Source organism: Lissotriton helveticus, chromosome 10, assembly GCF_964261635.1.
Source record: "Lissotriton helveticus chromosome 10, aLisHel1.1, whole genome shotgun sequence".
Classification (NCBI taxonomy): Eukaryota; Metazoa; Chordata; class Amphibia; order Caudata; family Salamandridae; genus Lissotriton; species Lissotriton helveticus.
In genome coordinates, this window is record NC_136071.1 from 618,793,531 (window position 1) to 618,821,023 (window position 27,493).

The following is a 27,493-nucleotide window of genomic DNA, read 5'->3' on the forward strand; positions in this document are numbered from 1 at the left end:
ACATTCACCACTTCAGGCTGCCCAAAAAATGCAGCTAACTGCTGCTATTCAATCTACATGCGCGGAGGTGTTGATTGTTCAAGTTGTAGGGAAGAATGATATTCTGCTGCAGTGACACGAGATCCTCTAAGTGGGAGCCTGATCGGAGGGCAGATGCTCATGCCCAGAAGGTCTGTGTAAGAAACTCACCTGGCCCAATCCGGAATTACTACAGTGACATGGGCCTGCTCGTTTAGATCTACAGAACTCAGGGCACGAGACAAAGGCGAGGGTAGGCTGACAGGAGTCCCATGTTCCATTCTAGCCAGAATACGTCTCCTAGCAATTCTTTTAGCTGAACCTCCAATGAGCAAAACTGTTGATAATGCATGTTCTCACTGGAGGCAAAAATAGTTCTCCCAACTTGTCATATAGGCCCTACGGCCTCCCAGGATGTAGATGCCAGAGTTTGCTGACTGAGCTCTTCTGCTCTGGTATTCAAGGATCCACCAGGTGGTTTGCAAGTAGAATAATGCACTGCTGCTCCAGCCAACACAAAAGATGCAGCGCCTCCTTGGACAGGACTCGAGACCCAACTTCACCACGATTGTGGCAGTACCACATTGTGGTAGTATTGACTGCAAAAACCTGCACCTTCCTCCACTCTGAGGACAGCAGGAACGCCTACAACACCATGTGAATGGCTTGCAGGTCCAACAGACTGATATGAAGCCAGGCTTCCTCTGGAGACCAGAGTCATAGGCTCTCCACCTTCCACAGATGCCCTCCCCAACCCAGAAATGACGCCTCAGCCTTCACTGTTAACTGTGGTTGGAGAAAGGTGAGCGGCCTGCCAGCTCACCAACTGTGTTCAAGAAGCCACTGCAGCAGACCAAGGGCTGTGCCTTCTGTCTGCTGGATCTCTGTAGTGCTGCTTCCTCCTGGACTTCAAATTCCATTGCAGAGCCTGCATATGCCACCTGGGGTCCGTAGCACAGAAAATGCATGGGGCATAAAGAGCATGAAGCCGTAGAGCTGCTCTCACTAAAATCCTGGACAGAGACTGAAACGTTGGGATCAAAGTTCGATTGTCCTGGACTTGCTGCAGCAGAGGGAAGGCCTTGTATTGCACTGGGATAGCCACAACAAATGGCAACTTTCTGATTAAATCAGGTGTGGGTTGGTTCATGGATCATGGCCTCCTAATGATGTCAAGAGGCCACCATCTGGAGACAGACTGTGGAGAGCCTGCCCTTAACAGTCAGACATAGAGGTGCAGGTAGACTGACCCTCCCAAACACCAAAGGAATTCCACAACCACCTTCATCAGTTTCTTGTACCAGAGGGGCACAGATGAAGCCATAGGGCGCTCCTGATCCACCTTGATCCTCAGGTAATGGCCATGGGACCAACAGATTGAATAGATGTCTTGCAGGTTCGAGGATGTCATCCAGTCTCCATGGCCCTTTGTGGTTACAATTTGGGCCAGTGTGAACCTCTTGACTTTATCCTTCCTGAGAAAGGAATTCAGAGGCCGAAGGTCCAATTGACACCAAAGGTATCCATCCTTTTATGGCACTAAAAAAATATCAAGAGTTTCAATCGTGTCCTCTTTCCAGGTGCAGGGCTCGCCAGATGGCTCCCTTGGAGAGCACACTCTCAACTTCTGCAGCAGACTGAAGGGGTGCACCTCTGAAAAGTGACTGAATTGAGCAGGGAGGAGTAGACAAAAATGGTGAGGCATAGCCAAGCTGAACAAGTTGAATGACCTAAATGATGGATGTAATGGATCTCCATCCTAGGAAGAAAAATTGGGTCTTGCTCTGCATAGGATGGGTATGCACACCTAAGTTTAAGTCGGTTATTATCCTACAGGGGTCTAGTGACCTTCCCAATTATGAAGGACTTTCTTTTTATCAGTTGGTTAGCGTCTGTAAGCTTTTGGATAGCAGATTCTACTTCCTGTACAGTGTTGCCAGACCTTGGGCCATCACTTCATCTCTAGTCACTAAAGAAATACAAGTTGTGGGGTACTGGGTTTTAAAAATTAAGATCTGGACATGCCAGTCTCCTTCAAGTGGACAACCTCAGCTTAAAATTCAATAGTTAAAGACATAAGCCTGTATAACAGGTTGAGAAATGTGGCTCCAGGAGAAAGCTTAGTAGTTTTAACAATTGCAATCAATGTGTATCTAGGATGCAGAAATGAAAGCCAATTCCCCATTAAATTACCACATGCGAGTGGTGGGTACGATACGAAAGTCTATATAAACGTGAGGGAGTGTAGTGGAAGAAAGTATCATACACAACTGTCTACATAAAAAAACTTAAACATTTTGGTTGAATGGGTATGTAATTGTCCAGTAAACGGGCTTGTGCCTCATGGCATTTCAGTGTTTACAAAGCAGTATATTGCGTGGCATGGAGATCATTTTAGGTTTAAATTGTATGGTCTGTCTCACTGTGCATTGATATTTTTCCAAGGAGTGGGGATAGGCAGTGAAAGGCCAGGGAAGAGTCTTCCCTAGCGTTGAAAAGATGTGCACACGTTATGAGTAAGTTGGTCTGTCTCAAGGGTAGGCAAATAAAATGGTCTAATTTATTTTCCTGAATGAAATTATTGAACTAACAGAGGAGTAGGTAATACCTTTGAGGTAGTCTTTCTAGATGTATTTGCTTAGAACAAGATCACTCGAGGCATGCGCTTTATTTTGATAAATGCAAGAGACTTTACAATTTACTGTTACATCTCAAAATATTTGGCAGCACTTACTAGCAGACAATAAGATAATTTCTTTCTAGATGGATGATGTTCAATATATATATATATATATATATATATATATATATATATATATATATATATATATATATATATATATATATATATATATATATATATAGCCTCGCAACTTGCCTCGTCGCAGGGGGAGCACTCTGGAGCTGGTGCCATCAGCAGGACCAAGGCAGTGTCCCGTATCTGTATTCTCACAAATTCGAAAAATCGATAATGACGGCACTCCACTCGGGAAACTTTTCAACAGCATTTTATTTTGCAGCTGCGATCACCCTACGCGTTTCGAACGTGTCGTTCTTGATCACGGTATCTATTCAAACAGTGAGTCCCTTTTCACTTTTACATTATATACATACATGTGACACGCAATGCATTATGGGCATTGTAGTTGAATTAACATCATTCAACCACAGTGTTTTTTACAACAAATTGCTGTATAAATCGACTTTATATACTGAGTATAATAGCTCATTTATGAATTAAAGTCAAAATGAACAACATTGTTCGGACTGAGTGCCCTATACTGCCATGCATGTAGTGTCTGTGTTACAATGGTATGTTTCAGTGTGAGTTATTACTTCCAGATGTTTTGGTGGTATGGCGGTCTTGAGTACACCCTGTATGCTTGTTTATATATGCAATGTTGTACTGTGAATGAGTTCACTAATTATAACCCAACTATTGCAGTGTAGCTGGATGGGTATATCTCCATGTTTCCTGGGCTGAGTGCCCTTGCCACCGCTACTTGTAACCACAAATAATGGAAGTGTAGTGCTGTGTATATTGCAATTCTTATTATTAATTCAGTGGTTGTATCGATTTTCGCAAACATACTAGTCAATTCAATTAGAGATGCACATGTAATTCAGCATCTGCATTGAGTCCCATAGGTTGTATAGTCTTGAATCTCATAATTAGTTTTGATTCCAGTCGCCTCAATTTCAATCTTCTGTCCCCTCCACGCTCATGTTAAGGTATTGCAGCCAAACCTGAATATGACATATTTGTCCATGAATATCCTGGATGGCTTGACATGTGTTTTGCCATGGCATAAGAGAAGTCTTTTTTCTGTATTGCCCGTGTGTGCTCTAGGATGCGTTTTTTGAGGGGGCACGTTGTACTTCCAATATATCTTTTGCCACATTGGCACTGGAGCAGATATACAACAAATGAAGTTTCACACGTTATTTGTTGTTTTATTTCAAAATTCTTTTCTGATGGATCCAACAGTTACTTCAAGTTCTTTCCAATTTTGCAAGCCTTACATACTATGTATGTGTGCTCAGTGTAAGTTTTGGTATATGCTGGGACATGAAGTCCTGAATGCGAGCATAATTCAATTCAACTTACTATAAGATTGAATTATGCTTGCATTCAGGACTTCATGTCCCAGCATATACCAAAACTTACACTGAGCACACGCCCACTGGGGGGCGGCGATGTGAATCATTAAAAGCTGCGAAGGAAAGGGAGTGCGAGGCTCATGTGTTTTCATTATTGGCAGCCCGAGAAGAAGGGGATGTTTCCTCGAAACGCGTTGGCATTTGAAATAATTAAGAGCAGGAAGGCAGACTGCATCAAGGAGCCGAATGGCGAGGCTCTGCTGCGTGACCTCCTAAATGCTTCAGGGCACTTTTGAAAGAATAAATAAATAAATAAATAAATAAATATATATATATATATATATATATATATATATATATATATATATATATATATATATATATATATATATATATATATATATATATATATATATATATATATATATATATATATATATATATATATATATATATATATATATATATATATATATATATATATATATATATATATATATATATATATATATATATATATATCTCTCTCTCCTACTGGCGGTCGCCAGTAGGTATATATAGTTAGGATTTTTTTCCTATGGGATTTTTGAAAATTCTATGTCGAATAACTTTGGCGTTTGAGGACGGAATTGGCTGAAATTTTGGGGGGGTTTCGTCAAGGGGGGGCCGAGAAAAAAGGGGGGTCCCAAAACACGTTTTTCCCATGCAGTTTTCCATAGGGCGAATGACTCACTTTTAGCCCGAACGGCTGAATGGATTTCAACCGAACTTGGCAAAATTGTAGGGACTGGTACCCCGATGTGCCTTTGCTATGTCTCAAGATATATGCTCCAGTGGTTTTTACGAAAATTTACTTTGAAAAATATATATTTGGCTACATTGGGCTATATATATGTTAGAGCCCAAATGTAGCCCAATGCAGCCCAATGCAGCCCAATGTAGCCCAAAGATGGCTACCAGAGACAAAAAAAAACAAATGTAGCCCAAATATCAGCCAGATGTAGCCCAACTATGGCCCAATGGCAGAATGTCCCAGAGTGTTCTAAAGAACAACTAGAGCGCTAACAGTCTTACTTATGACAAAAGTATGGCACACCTGAAGTCATCTTGATTGGAATAAAGTGTTAACACTTAAAACATTTCATTTGCAAAGGAACAAAATGAGGGGGTTCATTTTGCCATAGAAATTATGATTAGTGCTGAAGAAAGAAAAATTAGGGCACATTTTGATTTTCAGTGAATATATTACCTACTGGCGGTCGCCAGTAGGTATATATAGTTAGGATTTTTTTCCTATGGGATTTTTGAAAATTCTATGTTGAATAACTTTGGCGTTTGAGGACGGAATTGGCAGAAATTTTCAGGAAAATGGAACATTTTGTTTCTGAGCAGCCCCTGAAAATTTGGGGGGGGGTTGGTCAAGGGGGGGCCGAGAAAAAAGGGGGGTCCCAAAACACGTTTTTCCCATGGAGTTTTCCATAGGGCGAATGGACTCACTTTTAGCTCGAACGGCTGAATGGATTTCCACGAAACTTGGCAAAATTGTAGATATTGTTTGCCCGATATGCCTTTGCTAGGTCTCAATATATGTGCTCCAGTGGATTTTGATAAATTAACGTTCCAAAAAATATATATATCTGTAACAGCGCTCCGGTTAGCGCCCCGGTTCGCGTACCTGACGCGTAACGGAACTTCGCGAAGCGAAGCTGATTGGCTCTCCGGTGTCTGTCAACATTCGAAACAGTCCGGAGCGGCCGCCATCTTGTCTCTCGGTAGGATCGAGAGACAAGAGGTGAAGAAAAACGAAGGGGGAAATTAATGAAAGGGGGCAAGGTAGACCCCTCCTGACCTCCTAGGATTGATGAGGGGGCTATTAAAGGGTCCCGCGGGGCAAAAAATAAAAAAAAAAAACATTCCGTTTTTTCGCGGAAGAAGCGCTACCCGGTACGCGAACCGGGTAGCTAACCGGTAGCGTAACGGTAGTCCGCCATCTTGTGTTTCGGTCGAATTTAATCACAAGATGGAGGAAAAACAATGTGGGAAATGGGTATAAGGGGGCACGGGAGACGTATCCTGACCCCCTAGGTTTTCTGAGGGTGGCTGAGGAGGCCCATATGTGCGGAAAAAAAACACACATTTTTTTTCAAATTTTCGCGCGGTTAGCGTCCGGTGCGCAAACCGGGTAGCGCTCCGGAAAGCGTAAATCGTGAAAATTAGTAAAAAAAAAGTTACATTTAAAATTTGTTTTGAGTGATCATAGTTAGGATAGCTCTGAGATGTTGTGTTCGATCGCGGGAGTTGCGCTAACGGAACGTTTCCCGGTGCGCGGATCGGGTCGCGGCACCAAATTGAGCTAACGGGAAGGGAACGGACCGGTAGCGAAACAAAAAAAAAGAATAACAAAAAATTAAAGACATAAAAAAATTAAATTAGATACATATAAAAGAAGAAAATATTTTACACCATTTGATATTTGCTATTAAAAAACCATTGAAATTCACTGAAAAAACCATAGGTTATACACTATATATAGTTAGGAATTAGCATTTACAAAACCTAGAAAATTCACTGAAAAAACCATAGGTTATAGACCATATATAGTTAGGAATTAGCATTATCAAAACCTTTTTTTACTCACACAAAACCATTGAAATTCGCATATATAGTTAGTTGCACTAACTATATATCTCGCACCCGCAATCCACTGCTGATGATGTCACATATTACATCATTCATGACATGGTCAGTGACATCACTGATGACATCACTGATGACATCACTGATGACATCTTATTTGACATCAATGATCACATCACTGATGATATCATTCATGTGATAATACAATGCATCTCCTCACACTCTAACATAACCTCTGTTACACCCAGCGTTAAATACAGAGTATATTTTTTGAAACCATTGACACACCAATACTAGTTACTACATACGCACTCACTGATTCCTACGTCTACACACACATTCACTCATTCACCCATACAATCATTCATACATACAATCACTCATCTTTACAACACTATCATATGCACTCATACACCTATACAGACACTAACACTCTGCCACTCATCCATGGAGTTACTCACACACCTAGTCAGTCCTGTAAAGAATCAATCACACTTCCATTTTCTCATCTATACAGTTAAACATAGAACACCTTACATTTTCAAACATATACTAACACATACTTACTCTCTTATACAATCACTGATACAAGTACACATTGATCTGCACAGAGTCAAACACCTCCCAGCCAGCCACACACACACTCAGTCTCCCATACAAATACTTGGGCAACCAATCAATAACCCATATAGCCACTCATATAGCTACTGATCAACACATACAGCAGCTTGCACAACAACAGACATACTGATGCACACTTTCAGACAGTTTAGTCACTAACCCATGCATTCAGTAAGACGCATTTAATTACTCACTCATACAGTCAACCACGCACCTACTAAAACCTTCATTCAGACACTTATACATCCACTCATTCTTCAATATGTAAAACATATTTAAACTTTACAGAAACACACAGTCACTGGATGATGTCATCAGTGATGTCATCTGAGATGTCATCAGTGATGTCATCAGTGATGTCACTGAACATGTCATGAATGATGTAATATGTGACATCATCAGCAGTGGATTGCGGGTGCGAGATATATAGTTAGTGCAACTAACTATACATGCGAATTTCAATGGTTTTGTGTGAGTAAAATAAGGTTTTGATAATGCTAATTCCTAACTATATATGGTCTATAACCTATGGTTTTTTCAGTGAATTTTCTAGGTTTTGTAAATGCTAATTCCTAACTATATATAGTGTATAACCTATGGTTTTTTCAGTGAATATATATATATATATATATATATATATCTTTTTTTTTAAATCCTTTTATTGAAACACACTAAAAGGATTTAGTAAATGATGGCCCTAGTTTAACAGTAAACAAGTAAAGCCCGAGTTGGGTCCTTGAACAAATAAGGAACACAGTGACACATATTTCAGCACTATGACCTAAAAATAAGAAAATACAGAAGGAAAATAAAAGCATTGGCCTCCATTCTGCCTAATCAAGAAGATTCCGCTGCCAACAACTGGTTTTCAATACAAGATAATGGAAGAAAAACCCATAAAGTAAACCTTTGCTCTCCAAAGGGAGCGGTTAGTGACATCCCATGTTTTAGGTACACAGAGTAGCAAGTGGATGTCTTTTATCACTTTTCCTAGGTTTGAGGTGAAATCAGTTTCTCTTCCGCAATGTATAATCTGTGGATAGTCATATGAAGCTTCAGTTACACAGATGCATACCCAAGTTGTCAGATGCATCAATGTTTTACAAATGATAGCCACCGCATTTGGCTTTGGCACTTGAGTTTTCTACACATTTTTAGTTGACTTTCTGGGTTCTCTACAAAAGTTCCGAAATGTGTCTTGTTTGAAGGAAGTTCACCACCGTCTGAATAAACAGTTGTATAGTGGTCACAATATTTGGGTTTAGCCAATGCACTCCTTATCCTGAGAGAAAGCAAGTGAGTCCCATTTCTGACCTAGTTTATTTCTATATTGCACATCTTTGTCTATCAGACTATTACGTTATTCACTTTGAAGGTTCCATGGACCTCACACCTACTGAAAATATTGCCAGAATCAAGAAAGCATGGCTGTCATTCACTGTCTTCGTACAGTTCACCTCCAATTCTTTAAATTTCTATTCATGGGGTTTCCTGGGGACTACATGAACAAAAAGGAATGTAGAAAGATGTACAATCATGTAAATGCTAGGTGGAATGGCATCTAGAAGAAATATCCACACACTGTGCAACGATGTTATACCAAATACACCCTGAAAGGAAATATTCTGCAGGAAAACAGCAAAATAAATAAATCAATAATAAAAAAGACAACATTTCGCAGGAACTGTGCAAAAAAACAAGTAAGCTGAAAAATAAAGTAAATCTTGCAGTCGATGCTGTAGCAATGAACTATCTTTTTTCCCTGAAGTACATAATCAAGGGAATACAAGGTAGAGATTGATAGCATATTGGCATTTTAAGGTCTAGAGATGGTTAATTACCTAGAGATGATCTTGGCTGTGTAATTAAAGGATTAATTGATTGAAATTTTTGAAGAGCTCTGGACCGGTAATAAAGTGGTATGAAAAGTTCTATTTGCACATATTTTGCTCTTATAAACAAGCCTCATGCTCTGTGGTCCTTCTCACAATAAGCATAACTATAACAGTACAAAATTTGGTGACATCTCTGACATTCTAGATACAAATTCCGTCAGCTTCGTTGTGTTAATATATATTCAACCTACATGTAAGGAAATATATTGTTGCTAAAAAAGTTACTGTTCTTACTGTTCGTTCTGTAGGTAGTAGTGCAACATTTTAATGTGTACAGTGGCTTTTTTCAATAATTTTACTCATTTGCTCTTTTGACAATATACTTACCATCATACTTCGATACTCGTCTTCAAACATATCAAGGAATATTTCATCACCCTAAAATGAAACAAGGCAAAAAACAAACAATTAGGTAATTCCAATCTTTTTCTCGAAAAACGAATTCTAACACACGGATTCTCAAAGGCTATCTGATTTCCATTGGCCATGTTGTAGGAAAACATAAACGAAAAACTTAACACAGCAGCTTCCTTTTCTATATCAAAATTTCTTTAAAATCTTCTTCATCCAGAAATGGAGCAAAGCTTAAAGTGTATTTGTGTAACTTGAAGCTAGACAAAACAAGCTGACTTTTTTGCGGAAGGATTTCAGTCTTGCATTCTGTGTGTACCTTATGAGAGAGACTAGAAAGTGCACTATTGCAAAGTTCTGTCTAGTCTAGAACAGCAGTGCCAAAGACGATAAAAATTCAATTAAGAATTCAAGTATCCACTCAGCTGCCTTTCCATGGACAGAAACTAGGACGCCTACAACACCATAAATTGTAAAGCAGCGGGTTTTATCCTAAATTAAATTTTTACATTTGGAAATTATTACTCCGTATACGCAGATATTTATTTTATTGAGGAGTGTTGCTTGGTCCCTTCGTAAAAGAGGCATGACAGCCTACCACAGCATTATAGTATGTAAATCGCAAATAATTCTAGAAAAAGTTGTAATACAAGTAAAATAAATCAGAAACATTACAAACTATTCTTCAATTGAGAAGAAAGGAAACTTAAAAAAAAAAAAATGTTCATCAGATTCTGTATTTGGTTTCAACATCTTAAATCCACGATAAACACTTCGCACCAACTAGCCCGTGCATAGGTACTCAGAACATCATTTCTCTTCAGCCTTACATCGTTTATTTACATCTCTCTGAACTTAACCAAAATGATTCCTTCGTAGTAAACAGCTAAATCCGGCCCCACATCTTCATAAAAAAAACAAATAGGTGCTGGCTGTCCCGCTTTTCTGCTAGGTATCACTCGGAGTTATCCCAATTCTTGCAATATTTTTTGGGGCATCCTCTTGCCTCGTATATCTGGAATTCAAGTGCATAACCCTTGTCTATATTCCTTTTCCACTTAACTATACTGGGGGAGGAGGGGGTGGGGGGATTCACTAACTACAGTTCTAGGCTATCACTGTTTTCCAGTAGTAGACCCAGTTAGGACTAGGACTCACCATCCAGAATATTTAGTAAAGCAATTTTTGGTTGCGATTGATTTGAGCGTCTCAGAACCACCTGGATCCACACAAAAGGATCCTAATATATTCATAGGAGCACACCCCATGAAGAAAATCTCTCACCTCCGCCTGACACCCAAGGTAATTTGGACTGGGACCCCACTGAAATCACCATAGACTCTCTGGAGTTAAATATACTCTTTGTAAATATTTAAACAATCTTAAGCTAAATCTACGTGACATTGCAGTCTCAAGAAGGTCCTTAAGTGCAAAGGTCCACTCCATATCCTCTACGAGGCCAATGGCCTTCTCCCAGGCCTATCTAATATGGTTGAAGGTATGAGGGGAATGAATAATTTGGGTTCTATATGAAAAGTTTATTTTCCCCTACAAAGAGAGTTGAGACATATTTAACTTGGTCTTCAGTGGGTTGAAGGCAGGAAGATTAGTCAGGTCAGCCAAGTATGACATGATAGCATGTCTGAGTTGGAGGAAACTGTAAAACTGGGTGTCGATGGGTCAACATTTCTGTCTCCTACCTGAAAAGGAATTCAGCATCCCTGGAGCCAGAACATCTCCCGGTTAGGAGATGCCCTGCGTATCCCAGCTCTGAAAAAGGAAACCTCTAGGGAGGCGACCTCCAGGAGGATTTTGCCCATACCCAGTGAAGCATATCTGGCCTTTTTCCCAGTCCAGCCAATATGTTTAACCCATGTCTTCCATATAACCAAAACAACTTGTTGTAGGGGCTCCTCCCAAATGGCATCTGCCTCGTTATAGGAAATGGAGTGGGGAATTCTTACCCAAGGTCAGCAACTCCGCACCATATGCCAGGTCTGGAAGAGACCTGATGTTTGTGGAATAAATCCTCTGCTTCACAACCAATAAGTGTTCGGCCCTACAGTACGACACATGATCTATCATGCCCAATCCCCCATCTTAACTCAATGGTGACCCAAGAATGACCATTATTTCAATAGTTCTTAATAGTGAGGTCAAGTTATTCAAAAGGTTTCTTGGGAGAGCAAATGGATAACTCTGTTAAGTATACACATTTGGAAGGATAAATATTTCCATTAGTGCAGTCAGATGCTCCACCTGTAGTGCAGATTTCACAGCAATACCATGCAATACCATACCCAGGAGGAGGGTTGATGGATAGAGAGAAAGAAATCATGCGAGACGAGCCTAGCAAAGTGTCCGTCCCTGGGCACCTCTGAATTCAGACAGTAATTTTTTCGAAGGTGGGAGTGGGGGCGCTAAAGAGCCCGAAGCAAGATGGCAGAACGTAAGTGCTGCTCTGCTGGTCGGGGTTACAATCCGACAAATAACCTTCATTGCCGCCGCCATCCAGCAAGAAAACAAACTAGTAAAGGTTGCTACAATTGCAGAGTGAGAGTTGACAAGCAGAACAATGCCATCCGAGAGCTCTGAGGCCTGATTTCGATCGGTGTAGGGGCTTAACAACATGTCGGCTCCCGCAAACCGTTACAACATCGGAGCTGCCGTAGACCTCATGGTACTGGCGGACGACTGACACAGCGGATGTCGCGTACTCTGTGAGTGGCGCATAGCTGTAAGAAAAGGAGCTCATCGACTCCCCAGCCGACTACGGTGAAAAGAACAAACCGGGTTACTATGCGCCAGACAGCGGGAATATATGAGGCTGATGGTGGAGGCATTCAAGGTGAGCACGGCCCACCGCTGGATCAACACATGGGAGGTATAGTGAGGCTGAGGAGATGCTGGATGTGCTGCCCCTCTAGTATCGGTACAAAAGGGGGTGGTGATGGACGGAGCATCTGAACCAATCAAACACTCACACCCAGTCAAAAGATGTGGGTTTGATCCATCACCGTTCTTTAGCCCACTCTGCCACCCCAGTTCAGACATGGCTATATGCAAATCAGTCTGACCCTGTGCCTCATGGGAACAGGCCAGCCCGAACTGCCAAGCCATGCCTTCCCTGGACCGGAAACAAGCTTCCGAGGACCGGTTTCTGGCATTCCAGCCGCCTTCAGCCCGGCTTGCTTGAATCCAGTGGCAAAGTGAGCAAGGGACTCACGTCTGAGCATACCCTGCCACACTTATGGCGGCCAAAAGCGGTACAAAAGGGGGATTCAAGCAAGCCGGGCTGAAGACGGCTGTAATGCCAGAAGCCGGTCCTTGGAAGCTTGTTTCCGGTCCAGGGAAGGCATGCATGGCTTGGCAGTTCCGGCTGGACTGTTCCCATGAGGCACAGGGTCAGACTGATTTGCATATGGCCATGTCTGAACTGGGGTGGCAGAGTGGGCTAAAGAACGGTGATGGATTAAACCCAGATCTTTTGACTGGGTGTGAGTGTTTGATTGGTTCAGATGCTCCGTCCATCACCACCCCCTTTTGTACCGCTTTTGGCCGCCATAAGTGTGGCAGGGTATGCTCAGACGGGAGTCCCTTGCTCACTTTCCCACTGGATTCAAGCAAGCCGGGCTTAAGACGGCTGTAATGCCAGAAACCAGTCCTTGGAAGCTTGTTTCCGGTCCAGGGAAGGCATGGCTTGGCAGTTCCGGCTGGACTGTTCCCAAGAGGCACAGGGTCAGACTGATTTGCATATAGCCATGTCTGAACTGGGGTGGCAGAGTGGGCTAAAGAACGGTGATGGATTAAACCCAGATCTTTTGACTGGGTGGGAGTGTTTGATTGGTTCAGATGCTCCGTCCATCACCACCCCCTTTTGTACCGCCCCTCTGGTATCAGCGGGGAGTATAGTATAACTGATCTGTGGGCAGATATAGCGGATTTGTGCCTCTGAAGATTAGAGGAAGCAGTTGCGCGCTGGCGCATGTAAGAAAGCGTGACACTGGCCTGGTGGATGCTGCGGCATGGCTAACTGCGAGAATCGATGGAAACTAATTGTGTTGGGCTGCAAGCATAAAGCTATTGAAGAAATTGTGTTGTTTGCTCTCTTAGCCTGCAGTGCCCGGGGAGATACTTGGAGGCGAAGAGACGATCACTGCCCTCTGGAAAGGGTTGTACTACGTTTATGGCCCAAGTTTACAGACACACGTATGAAATAGTTGCGGCCTACTGCCCGAAGTAACGGCGTTCGCTCTTGTGGTGGTACTGTGAGCTCTGGGACGTGGAGGGAAGTTTAACATGCCACATCGGTAGCGAGCATTATATTGAACTATTGCAGAAGCAGCTACAATACTGAAGGGGTTACAGAGTGGCACTCTATAAATTAAATAAGGTACACAAACTCATAATTGCGTACTGTAGTCTATGATGCATCTGTATTGATCACTGCGCTCAGCATATGAACGGGATGCGCAGCGGGAGAGCTCCTTGAATGGCACTGGAGTTTGAGACGCAGGGTGACGCAACTTAAATTGTTGTGTAGATATAGCAGCGCATTGTGGGGTCAAGCAGGAGGATAAGTGATGCGGAATAACCAGGGCTGCTCATGAAGCCAGCACTGTGGAAATGCAGGAAAGCTGATTTAAAGTGACTGGGGCAATACCTGCAGGTGTAAAAGACTGTGCAGTATAAAAGGGTTCCATTAAGACTGCTGTAGGTTACCAGCACATATACACAGTCACATATCGCTATAAAGAAGCAATTCGTTAACAGGGCATACAGAACCACCCAAGAGGAGGGTGTATACAGCCCCTAAATGTATTGTGAAAGGGAGTGGCTACAAAACATCGGCAATATAAAAGGGACATTTTTGGATGGATAGTTGTATAGAAATACAGGGAATCCCTACCTTACACCTTGCGCTGAGTGCAGCAGCGCATATATTATATGAGACTATAACAGCTGTGGTGTATACTGGAGCGGGTGCCATACATAACTAGACATGCAGCCTTGGAGCTTAAAACTGCAAGCCTGACCACATAACAATAAAGCAAAAACAATAAAAATTACGTTGGATACCGAGCCAGAGCTGGAGATGGGGAACAGTAGTAAATTAGAAAGCATTATGCTTGCCATACAACACAGTTTGCAATCAATTGATAGTAAAATAGACACCCTCAATCTTCGAATGGACAATATGGCAGCAAAACTTAACAAACATAGCTCACAAATAACTGAGGCGGAACAACACATCTCTACCACAGAAGACCAGGTGGAGGTTGTTAGCGGGTCTTACACACAAATGGAGAAACATTTGGCGGTATACAGGCAAAGAATGAGGACCTTGAAGCTAGGTCACGGCGTAATAATTTACGTATTACAGGAGTGCCTTAATCTACTAGCACAGGCAAAATGGAGCTACATGTCCAGACATGTTGAAAGACATACTAGGTGCGGGACATTTCTCGTCCACGTTGGTCGGCGAGCGTGCTCATCAATCCCTGGCGGCCAAACCTGTGCCAGGTGCTCCACTGCACCCCATTATCACCAGATTACTAAATGATCGCGATACATCCAGGGAAAAAGGCAATACAACATACCAGGGCATATAGGTAGCTCTGTTTTCAGACTTTACGACAGCTGTGCAACAAGCGAGGAATGAATTTCAACCAGTGAAAAAGAAGATGCAAACACTGAAAATACAATATGCAATGCTATATCCAGCAGGACTCCGGATACAACATATGGGCAGAGACAAGATTTTTGTGTCACCAAAGGAAGCCATGCAGCTCGTGCGACAACTGGAACGAAAAGAGATGTTGAGAATGGCAGGAGAAGACGCAGACAATGAGGACTGAGCAGATGCACTGAACAAGGCAGAAAAACTGGTAAAAACTAAGACCCGATGACACTGCCTGGTCGGATCTATTTTGAGGACATTGATCTCAGCTTATCAACTCAACAACTATGATGCCCAGGTCTGCTTTATGAAATACGTTGGGGCCGATCTGCAATTCCCGGTTTACCTAATTGGGAGAAACTCCTTTCCCGAAAAGTGTTTGAACAACCTCTGCGCCACGTATGCTCATCACTGAGGGACTTTGTGATAGATAACCCTAGCCCTTTCTAAACAGATTTCTTGTTTGGATACCATGAGTTGTGCTGCAGTCCCCCTCCCTTCTCTACTGTGCCCTGATGAAGGTATGGCCCAAGTCCAGGCCAGACCCGAAACGCGCGTTGACGCTCGAAGATAGTCCCAAAATTGCTCCATCCGGTCTCAACTGTGTATGAGACCCATGGGACCTGATTCATCTACATCAGTTGGCAAACTAATTGTGTTGTGAGAAGGATGAATGAATCTTGTTGATGTATGTGTGTTTCAGTATGATTGATTGAAGGGATATGTGGGATGTTGTTTGAATGTGGTGGTTATTTATTATGAATATATAAGGATTCTTTCAACCTGATGTCTAAACTGAAAATTTGAAAAATAAAATAAAAATGAAATCTTTTTACTAATATCGCTATGGCCTGTTAATGTTATCGTATTGTGTTCTAGTGAGCTTCTGACTGACTTTATAAGTCTGGGACTCTATATGGGCCCGTATATTTACCAGATCTAGGCAGTAGTTTTGTTTTCTGATTGGGGCTCTGTTGCAAGAAACTCACCTCACCAAATATACGGCGAAGGAAGTGGCAACTAGATGGGCTGGAGTGCGATTGGCGTCTTCCTATTCCTCCTATGCAAGGGGTGTGATGATAATAATAAACAAGCATTTGCAATGCAATAGATCTCGCAGTTGGGAGAGTTTGAGCTATTGGCATTGTAAATGGCAATGCCTTTTATTTACATGTTGGTTTTTAAAACATAAATAAAAAGGCATTGTCATTTACAATGCCAATAGCCTAATCTCTTGCAAATGCGAGACCTATTTGGACGCACGAACATACACGCACAGGGAGTGCATGCACCACAGAAAAGATCACGCTGAACTCGCTCGTGGTATGCCGGTTGTGGTAGTTGCTCGGTGAGCTCCTGGGCCGTAGGACAGAGCTGCTGGTCTATGAGCACTTAAAATAGGCGGGCCACTCGGACCTACCATGAATTATTCTCCACGTGCTAAAGTGACGCCAAGAAAACACGTACCATTGCGTGGACTGAATGGCGTAAAGCGCGCAGCACCCCAGTGGGCCTCTTGCCACTCGCATTTCAAAACCTGCCTGTGGTGTTTGGTTGGTAACACCTGCCCCAAGCGGCACAGTTGGGATGTGAGCGATTTACAAGTGCTATTAGGCAAAGGTACTCATTTTCTTGGCGTCTTAAACATAAGAAATGCTGAGGCGCCTTGATGAGTGACTAACTCAGCCCCAGCCCCATTGGCGATTCATAGGCCTTTTAAGTAAGGCCAGTAGGGACATTTCCTCGTGGACCAGTGTCAGTGAGCCTCTTTTACACCACCCTCTCACTGCTTGAAGTGCAGAGAATCCCTATTACTTGAATCTCCTGGTGTCTACATTGTGCCGGTTTCACCAAGTCATCTCCGTTTGGTATAAGGGGTTCTAACGAATGCCAACCCGAAGATACAGAAGGGACATCAAGGTAACCACTGGAAGGGGAGGGGATAACAAATGCGCCTGTGGAATACGGAAGGGACTCTCAGATCACAGATGAAATTCCAATGTGCTTGTGGGACTCAGAAGGGGCAGCAAGAAGCCCTCGGGCCCAGAAGAAGCGCCAAGGTGCGCTTTTTCAAGACGCACCGCGACTGCGGGATGCCTCGGCAGAGTAGATACCCTGGTGCCTCTGTGACAAGAAAGGACCATTAAAAGAGCGGGCAGTGTGCCTCGCAGGATCCGAGGAGATCCAGCACGCTGTAGGGGTTCCAATGAGATCCCACAATGCAAGAGGAACCCTCGCGGCGCAGAGGGGACCCTGGGGTGCGCTCGGGATGCATAAACTACGCAGAAACGCCCCATGGGTGCACCCTTAAGCCGCTGACCCCTCAGGTGCGTACCGGTCCAGCCACATGGGACGGGTATTAGTCCGGGTTTCGTCTCACCTGGAACATGCATGACGGGCCCTGTCACCCCGGGTCCCAGGCTGCTGCCTTCCCACTCCCCAGCAGCCGCTGTCTGCGCGCAAATGCCCTCTCCGCCGGCGAGGAGGCAGCACACACGGCGGAATGCAGCAAAGCCGGCACAGGGAGCCAAGCCAACCCAGGCCACAAGCCAACCAGGGGCTGCCAGGAAAGGGGGGGGCGTTTCAACAATAGGGCCCAGGGCGGCACATCCACCGAGGGAGAGGGGATGAGCACTGCAGACGGCCGGGCGGCGAGGGGAGGTCAGCCCGAACCGACAGTGCTGAAGCAAAGCATACACACTGTATACTGACACAGGCTGACGCACAGGCCAGGGGCAGCCTGTGCACACAGGGACAGGTTGCACACGCACTGAACAACCAACACTCTTCACCACCTCGGGGTCACGGGGAGGTTCCCGGCACGCCACACCAACACAAAACCTCCATTGAACCGCGCAGCCGGGGCCAGCCTCCCAAGAGACACAAGAAAAAAAGTGAGGTGGGAAGACCCAATATACCCTTGCGGGCTTGGGCTAATGTAAACAGTATACAGTCAATAATGCCAGCAAGGGACTTTGTTTCAAATAATTGCTTTCCAGCTTAAGATTCCATATTGAAACGATCATTAAATCTTATCTGACTAATCAGAAACTGCAACAATTTGTCTTCAAATTCGATACAAAGGACAGAGCATTAATCCAACTTAAATGTGTAAACACTCACAATTAGAGATGAGAAAGACACAGAGTAATAAATCTTTTGATAAAAAATGCTTTAGTTTATATATTGCTTTTTCAAGTCAAAATGGTAAAGATCAACAATTTCTGGTAGAAACACAGCGCTAAACAAATGAAATAAAGAATTGTGAAATCAAACTATAATTCATTTGCAGAAAAGTCCAATCCTAAATCAATCCAAAGGATGACATCTATTCTTTCACAATAAGATAATCATCAATGCAAATTAATCATAAATCAGGAGAAGGACTGTATGGTCGACGTTTCGGTCTTCAGTAGAATTAATCCTTTAGACCTTCTTCAGGACAGTAAAGTAAATAAACAGTTGTGACCCTTCACAAAAAAGTCCAAATGTGACTTTGTAGGTCTCCACCTATGTAGAGGTGAATTTCTATGGTGGTCCTTGATGTTTCTGTTTATAAATTGCCAGGCTACTTAAGAGCTGTTCGTGCTTATTCAATCGTCACGATGTATTTGGCTTAATCTTTATAGTTCTTCAGATTTCAAAACATCTATCTCCCGCATAAACTGTCGGTATTCACGGTAAGCGGCATCCAGGTCATTCTGGATGCCGCTTACCGTGAATATCGACAGGTTATGCGGGAGATCGCCGTTTGCCCGCTAGCTTCCTTTTTGCTAAGTATGCCCAATGATTAATGTATATCTATGTACTAGTTAGAGATATGATCTTATTGCCAAAACACTGAGTGTAATAGGATAACTGCAAATAGATGATTGTTAATATGTTGTTGCATCCAATGGTGCTTTACAACTGTGTATCAATGCTGATGAACCTATTGATTGTTTATTTTTTGGACACCCAATGAATAAAATTACCCAGCGTTGCCGCCTTACAGATTGATGCAATTGGGACTCCCCGAGCAAGAGCAGAAAAGGCGATCTAGCCCTGATGTAATAGGCTCAAACGCCTGCAGAAGACTCCTTCTTGGCTAAGGCATAGCAGATTGTGATACACCAGATGAGCCCCTGAGACAAAGACCTCTTCGGTACCCCCTTACCTTGTATTGCCACTCAGTAGCTGTTAAACAGCTGGTCATGTGGCCGGACTTCCCAGGTGCGGTCCAGGTAGTAATTACGCGCTCGGCCAGGATCCAACCAATGCAAATGCTTCTCCTCAGTCGTATGGTGAGGATGAGATCAGAAGGACAGAAGTGTAATAGATTGGGCAATTTAGAAAGGAGTGACCACCTTAGGGAGGAAAGCAGCCTTGGTTCTCAACACCAACTTATTTGGAAAGAAAATAGTGAAAGGAAGGTGACAGCTAATGGCTTGCAACACACTGATCCTTCTAACAGAAGTGAAAGCAACCAAAAACACAGTTTTGAGAGACAACATACGCAGGGTGCAATTGTGGAGGGGCTAAAACAGAACCCTCATCAAAAAAAGTAAGGATCAGATTAAAGTCCCATTGAGATATCACAAATGGAGTTGCAGAAAAAAGGTAGGTCTGGCCCTTAAGAAAATGCAGGACAACCAGGGATATGAACACGGAAGGCTGACCCGGCTGAGGGAAGCAGACACATTGGCTAAATAACCCTTGACAGTGCCAACAACCCCCCCCCCGAGCAAGTGAAAGTGCAAATTGCAGAACATGATAAAGCTTAGCCTGCATGGATCTACACAATTGTCCACACACCACGTGACTGAGTTTCTGCATCTGCTGGAATAAGCAGGAGGGAAACATGGACTTTTCTTCCTGTTTATTGGAAAACATCAATTTTTCTTTGTTTTTAGAATGTAAATATAGCAAAGGGAATGAAAGGTCAAGTTAATATCTTACGTTTTCTAACTGCAAATTCTTTAACATTCTGAAGGAGTGGTCTGAATCAGTTTCAGAGTATGGGAGTTTATATTGAAAAACTGTTTTTGCTTGGATTGTGTTTTTGAGAGCAGCATATGATCAACTGATCAATGCGAGTGTTTAAGATTGCCCTTGCCCCTGGACCGGCTATACTTTAACGGTAATATGGCTTCTGCCAACGCCCACACCGCGCCCGGAGGCGCTTAAAGTTGAAGAGAGCCCCGGTGGAGCGGGGCTCTGCGGTAACTTGTTGGGGGCATTACCTGGCCCCGCTGCGGATTTCCCTGGTCTCCCTGCCGCTGCTGCACCTTCCCACCAGCGCAGCGCAGGCCAAGGGGGGGACTACAACTACCGGGAGCCTTTGGGGCGGAAGCCGCCAACGTCCACACCGCGCCCAGAGGCGCCTAAAGTTGAAGAGAGCCCCGGTGGAGCAGGGCTCTGCAGTAACTTATTGGGGGCATTACCTGGTGCCGCTGCTGATTTCCCTGGTCTCCCTGCCGCTGCTGCACCTTCCCACCAGCGCAGCGCGGACAATGGGGGACTACAACTACCGGGAGCCTTTGCGGCAGAAGCCGCCAACGCCCACACACATCGCCCGGAGGCGCTTAAAGTTGAAGAGAGCCCCGGTGGAGCGGGGCTCTGCGGTAACTTGTTGGGGGCATTACCTGGTCCCGCTGCGGATTTCCCTGGTCTTTCTGCCGCTGCTTCACTTTCCCACCAGCGCAGCGTGGCCAAGGGGGGACTACAACTACCGGGAGCCTTTGCGGCGGAAGCCGCCAACGCCCACAACGCGCCCGGAGGCGCTTAAAGTTGAAGAGAGCCCCCGTGTCGCGAGGCCGATGGAGGCTGGGCTGGGCCACCACCCTTGTTGTTGACCCGAGAAGCCCAGATCTGGAACACTTGCCTATTGTGGACACTAGACCCGGGTATTGTAATATAATTACACACCGGTAAATGTTTTAAACACACATCTTAATTGTACTGCTTCTGTTCGGTAAGCTTTTAATAGCACTTTATACGCCAAACATTGTATTAGGTTTCCAACCTAGAGTACATTTCTCTTTTACATTAATTGGAGCTCATAGCTACTTTAAGCCTACTTGCTATAACTCCTAACCATGACTAAACGTAAGCTAAATAAAGGGGCCATTGATGTCTCTGAGACACCTGGAAACACAATAGACTGTTACCTGGAGAAAGCGGTTAGCGCTATTAACCAGGAGGTTGATAAAGCAGAACGTAGACTCTCGCTGGGCCTGGGTACTTTACCTGACCCATTACTCATTATTGCCACCCAAGCTGAGTCTGACCCTATGATTAACATGCCCATTGCTACCCTACAAAATACTAACCTACTACCCCCAGTTGTTACTAGTAATCCTGAGCTAGATGGATCACCCTGTACTCCTTCAAATAATGGCTCCCCATCCCCTAAAAGAAAGCGAAATGGTAGGAGGGTTCAGCCAAAACTACCAAAGCAGGGACCTGCAAAAAAAGGTTCTAATGTATCCACACATACATTCCCAGTGGAAGTACAAATGATACCAGGTACCCTTACCAGTGAGCAGGTTAATATGATCGTTGATAAAGTAACAAGCTCCCTGGTAACACACATAAAGCCCCTTGAGGATAGAATAGAGGAACTTAAAACAGAAGTGTGTAGATTACAGGATGTAATTAGAACGCTGGGGAAAAGTAAGCTAGTAATTAGTGCTGATAATTCAGTTTGCCCACATGGACATATATCTGCCCAAGGCAAGGAAGGTTCCGGTACATTAACAGAAGGGGTGGGACAATCTAACAACCCGACTCAAGATTTACAAATTATTAGTAATGCCCAAATTACTAAGGAACAGCGTAAGGTAGCAACAGGAAGCAGTCTTCTGGTGAGAAATAAAGAGACAAAACAAGTAGATATAAATAATTCAGGTAAAGACCCGCAGAAGGTCATAAGATCCAGGACAATTGACCTCCCTCCAGCATGCTGCCCGTGTGTAACTGCATTGGCGAATGTCCCCCCACTTACTCCTGATACTATAGAATCGCATGACTCACTCAAAAACAAGGTTGTAGATTGGGTCCACCGCAACAGTGGTTTCCCCATAGCTTGTGCGGACCAGATCCTTACAACTAGGAGAGTAAATTGGATTGGCCCATCAAATAAATCCTTTAAGGGGGGGCTGCATAATTATTAATTTTAAAAATCCCCACTACGCACGAATAGCCCTAGAGAAAAGTCCTACCCGGCCCCCTAATGGTGGAAGTGTCTCTTTGCTACCGCTGGGATACTTTTACAGACATCTAAAAGCCAATAGTTCTATGGTACAAGAATGGAACCGGAAGACGCCAAACCACCATATCCCGGAACCACATTACCCCGCTGTCCCAACATCTAATAGATATCTCCCACTGACATCACTAGAGGAGATGAACTATCGTTACTTACCTGTAAACAGGTGGTTCTCCAGTATTGGTGTCTTTCATAGATTCACATGCTTGAATATTCCCCGTCGTCGAAGTGGGAGTCCCACGGTACATAAAAATAGCAATATTGCTAATATAACATAAATGATAATATCATAGAGTAATAAAAATAGAGATAATACACTGTAAAACCTCTAAATGGTAACTTCCATAGGAAGACATTACAAGAGAAAAAACTCATTTGTAACATATCAGTGTCATTATGTTGGTCCAAACTGCAGCCAATCAGGCTCAAGCACCCTCTAGAACCTTCTCCTCAGAAGCTCAAGCCCTCAGATTTTCGTAGCACTAGTAATAATAGCGTATGAGGAGAAGAGAGCCTCTGAGGGGAGGAAGGGTGGGTCGCATGTGAATCTATGAAAGACACCAATACTGGAGAACCACCTGTTTACAGGTAAGTAACGATAGTTCTTCTCCAGTATTAGGGGTGTCTTTCATAGATTCACATGCTTGAATAGAATAGATAGCAGTAACTCCTTAGCACTGGGATTGCAAGCATCTTCACAAGAAGTAAACACATAGCTTAAAAGCATATAGCAATCACAGAAGAAAAAGGAGGAGGGAACAGAGGCTCACCTTATTTAAAGAGATGGCGAAGCACTGCTTGCCCCACTGCGGTATCCGCCTCATTGATGGAATCCAAACAGTAATGTCTGGTAAAGGTGTGCCTATTCGACCACGTTGCCGCCCGGCAAATCTGGTGTAGAGGCACTCCGGCAAACAAGGCGGTGGAAGACGCCATCGCTCTCGTCGAATGTGCCTTCACAGGACACTGTAAAGGCTTGCCAGCTTGTTGGTGACAGTAGGATATGGCTGCTGAGAGCCATCTTGCAAGTGTTTGTTTTGTCACTGAATGTCCCCTTCGCATTCTTCCATATGCTACAAAAAGTTGATCTGATTTGCGGAAAGGGGCAGTTCTTGAAATGTAAAACTTTAGACAACGACTGATGTCTAAGGAATGAAGGCGTTGTTCTGCCGGTGACTGTGGATTCGGGAAGAAAGTCTTCAAGAAGACAGGTTCGTTCAGATGGAAATCTGTAGGCACTTTTGGCAAAAAAAAGGGATTGGTACGAAGAGATACTCCATCGGTTTTGAATTGCAAATAAGGAGGCTTGATTGTGAAAGCATGAAGATCGCTCACACGGCGAGAAGATGTTAGGGCCAAAAGCAAAACGACCTTCCAGGTAAGAAATTTGTTGTCTGCTCTGTGGATTGGCTCAAAAGGAGGCTTCATGAGCTGTGACAATACCACATTGAGTTGCCATGCCGGAGGCGGGCGTCTGATAGGAGGAAACTTCCTGAAGAGACCTTTAAAGAATTGTCTGATAATTCTGGATGAGCAGAGAGAGGTTGAGCCATCATGCCTGAAACGTGAAATAGCTGCCAGAAAGACCCTCAAGGTGGCATGAGAGAGGCCAGACTGAGCAAGGCTTAGAAAGAAAGGCAACAGCTGTTCCGGGGCAGAAGTGAGTGGATGGACATTTGCTTCTGCGCACCAATGGCAAAACCGTTTCCACTTTAGTTTGTACGTTTGAACAGTTGAGGAAGCTCTAGCAGAAGCTAGAATCTCTCTGCATTCTTGGGGCATCTCTAAGTTCGCGAATTCGAGGTATTCAGGTTCCATGCCCATAACTGAAGAGTGGTCGGGTCTGGATGGCAGACTTGGCCCTCGTCCATGGACAGAAGGTCCGGACGTGGATGTAGACGAATGGGCGTGCATTGGGACAACAGAAGAAGTTCTGAGAACCAAGCCTGTCTGGGCCAACGAGGTGCGATCAGTATCAAGTGGCAGGGTTGCCTGCGCATCTTCCACAACGTCCTCGGCACCAATGGTATGGGAGGAAATGCATAGGCGAACAGGCCGCTCCAGTCCATGAGAAGGGCGTTGCCGCTGGACCCCGGATGAGGATGCCAGCTCGCAAAGGCGGGGCACTTCCGATTCAGTGGAGTGGCAAAAAGGTCCATCAGGGGACGACCCCATCGGCGGAACACCATGTCCAGAGTCTCTTGATGAAGCTCCCACTCGTGGGTCGATGATGTGGACCTGCTCAACGAATCCGCTAGTATGTTTGAAACCCCCGGCAGATGGACCGCCGTCAGGGAGATTCGATGGCGAAGAGCCCAGTTCCAGATCTTCTGAGCTAGCCGAGACAAGGGCTGAGATCTTGTGCCGCCCTGTTTGTTCATGTAGTGCATGCTGGTTGTGTTGTCCGTTTGAACCAGCACGGACTCTCCTTGCACTACTGGCAGAAAAGATCTGAGAGCAAGGAAGATCGCCAGCAGCTCCAATCTGTTGATATGCCATGTTCGTTGTGACGGAGTCCACTTTCCTTTGATTGAAAGGTCTAGGAGATGAGCTCCCCAACCCTCCATGGATGCATCTGTGGTCAGTGTTAGATCCGGAGGAAGGGCCAGAAAGGAAACTCCTTCGTTTAGGTTGGATGGTTCTCTCCACCAAAGGAGACTGTCTTTCATGCGAGACGAGACTCTCACTAGATCGTTGAAGGATCCTGACACTTGGCGCCATTGCAGGTCTAGTTCCTCCTGAATAGGGCGAGTGCGGAGCCTGCAATTCGGGAGTAGAGCGATGCAGGACGACGCCATCCCCAGAAAGGACTTCAACATGCGCACAGAAACTGACTGTTTTGAACGGATGAGGGTGACCAGACGTACTATTTTCACCTGTCGTTCTTGGGAAACGAAGGCTTTTGATAATTCCGTGTCGAGAATGGCACCCAGGAAGTTCCTCCTTTGTGATGGTGTTAAGTGTGACTTGTCCACGTTGATGGTCAACCCCAGTGACTCGAAAGTCCGCAGGCAGAGACTTGTGTCGTGAGCCAGCTGAAGAGGAGACGGAGATTTCAGGAGGCAATCGTCCAGATAAGGAAAAATCTGCACTCCTTGAAGACGTAGATAAGCCATGACTGGGGCCAGGACCTTCGTGAAAACACGAGGCGCTGAACGCAGGCCGAAAGGCAGCACCTTGAATTGGTAATGGACAGTGCCCACCTTGAACCTCAGGAATTGGCGATGTTGTTGCAGAATCGGCACATGAAAATAGGCGTCTTGCAGATCTATCGTGGACAGAAAATCTCCGCTGCAGAGAAGCCGCAAGACTTCTGACAATGTGAGCATGCGGAAAGACTGCTGTTTTAGAAAGAAATTGAGCGCCCTCAAATCCAGTATAGGCCGCCACTCTCCCGTCTTCTTGGCAATGAGGAAAAAACGTGAGTAGAAACCTGTCCCTTGTTGTGATATAGGAACCACTTCGACTGCACCTTTTAGTATGAGAAGACGAACTTGATGTTGCAATTCTAGCAAATGGGGAGGTGGCGGGCCTGATGGCGGAGAATGAGGAGGAATCTCTGTGAACTCCAAGGCATGACCCTTGCGAACAATGTCCAATACCCATTGGTCCGATGTTATCAGAGACCATTGGGAATAAAACTGCGAGATTCTCCCTCCAACTCCTTGTGTGACATGAGAGTCACTGGCGTTTGTTGTTGGCACCCCTATAAGTAGGTTTTCCTTTATAGGGTCTTGACTGATTTTGGCGAGTAGACTGCTGGGAGGAGTAACGTTGATTGCCTTGGTTGAATTGGCGGTACTGAGTGTGTCCTCCTCGAAAAGTTGTGGAAGACGAACCTCTTCCACGGGCGCCACGAAAGGGCTGCTTCTTAAATTGTAAAGAGACTAGCGATTTTGCTGTATCGGTGTCCTTTTTAATTGACTCAAGTGCCTCGTCAATGTGAGCGCCAAAAAGAGATTCACCGTCATAGGGCATGTCGAGTATCTTCGACTGGACATCTTGTCGGAAAGAAGTGGATTTAAGCCAGCCCTGGCGGCGGAGAGCCGCAGCACTGGCGAGGATGCGAAATCCCGTACTCGCCACATCAATCGCACAGTCAATCATTTCCTCTGACGCCCTCATGCCATCCTGGAGAACTTGCTGGGCTTCCGCTCTGGACGCTTCTGGAATTAGTGAAACGAATGCGGAAATGTCAGACCACATCTGCCTGTCGAAACGACCTAGAATGGCCAATGCATTTCCAGCGCGTACAGACGTAGAGGACATGGTGGAAAATTTCTTCCCAATGGCGTCCAAACGTCGACCCTCTCTATCCGGTGGAGTAGTGAGAGGAGTCGCCGGATTGCGGGATCGTCGCTGTGCCGCCTGTGTGACAACCGAGTCTGGTTTGGGATGCGACAGCAAACAAGCAGGAGAACCTGCAGGAGCCTTGTACTTCCTTTCCAGGCGAGGGACTTGTGCCGGCAAGGAGTTTGGAGAATTCATAATCCTCATCCCTTCTTTCCATACAAATTCTATGATTGGTATGGTGTGAATTTGTTTGTATGGTTTGTTTTTGAAATCGTAGAGAAAGCAATCTTCTTGCCGCTGTTCTCTTGGCAATTTAAAGCGGTCCGCCGCTTTATTCATCAGCACATGGAAGCTTGCTGTATCAATGGAAGGCGAATCACCTGCCTCTGGCTGTTGCGGAGAAGGTGTCTGTATCCGATAGTCGTCGTAATCCACCATATCTGGATCTTGCTCATCGTCAGTATCCTGGTGTAATTCTCCTTCTTCACTGTCCGACTCATCCACCCCGTGCGCACCAGGTTGCGGAATAAGAGGGGGGTGAGGGCGGGGAAGCTCTGGCAAAGCAGGCTGCTCCAAAGACTGCGGATGGGTGGCAGGGCCGGAGTCCTCCGCAGGAGCGTGGCTTGGAGTACCCTGAGGGGTAGGCGG

The 27,493-nt window shown here is 44.7% G+C and overlaps 1 protein-coding gene across 3 annotated transcripts in view; it reads right to left on the reverse strand.

Annotated features, from left to right (window-relative positions):
* The window catches only part of CLEC16A (C-type lectin domain containing 16A), a 654,120-nt gene that overhangs the window by 320,146 nt on the left and 306,481 nt on the right, over window positions 1-27,493 (reverse strand). For all 3 annotated transcript variants that reach the window (XM_078663155.1, XM_078663154.1, XM_078663156.1), the window contains exon 16: window positions 9,600-9,650. In XM_078663155.1, coding sequence (XP_078519281.1) covers window positions 9,600-9,650 — 51 coding nt within the window. The remainder of the gene's footprint in view (window positions 1-9,599; window positions 9,651-27,493) is intronic.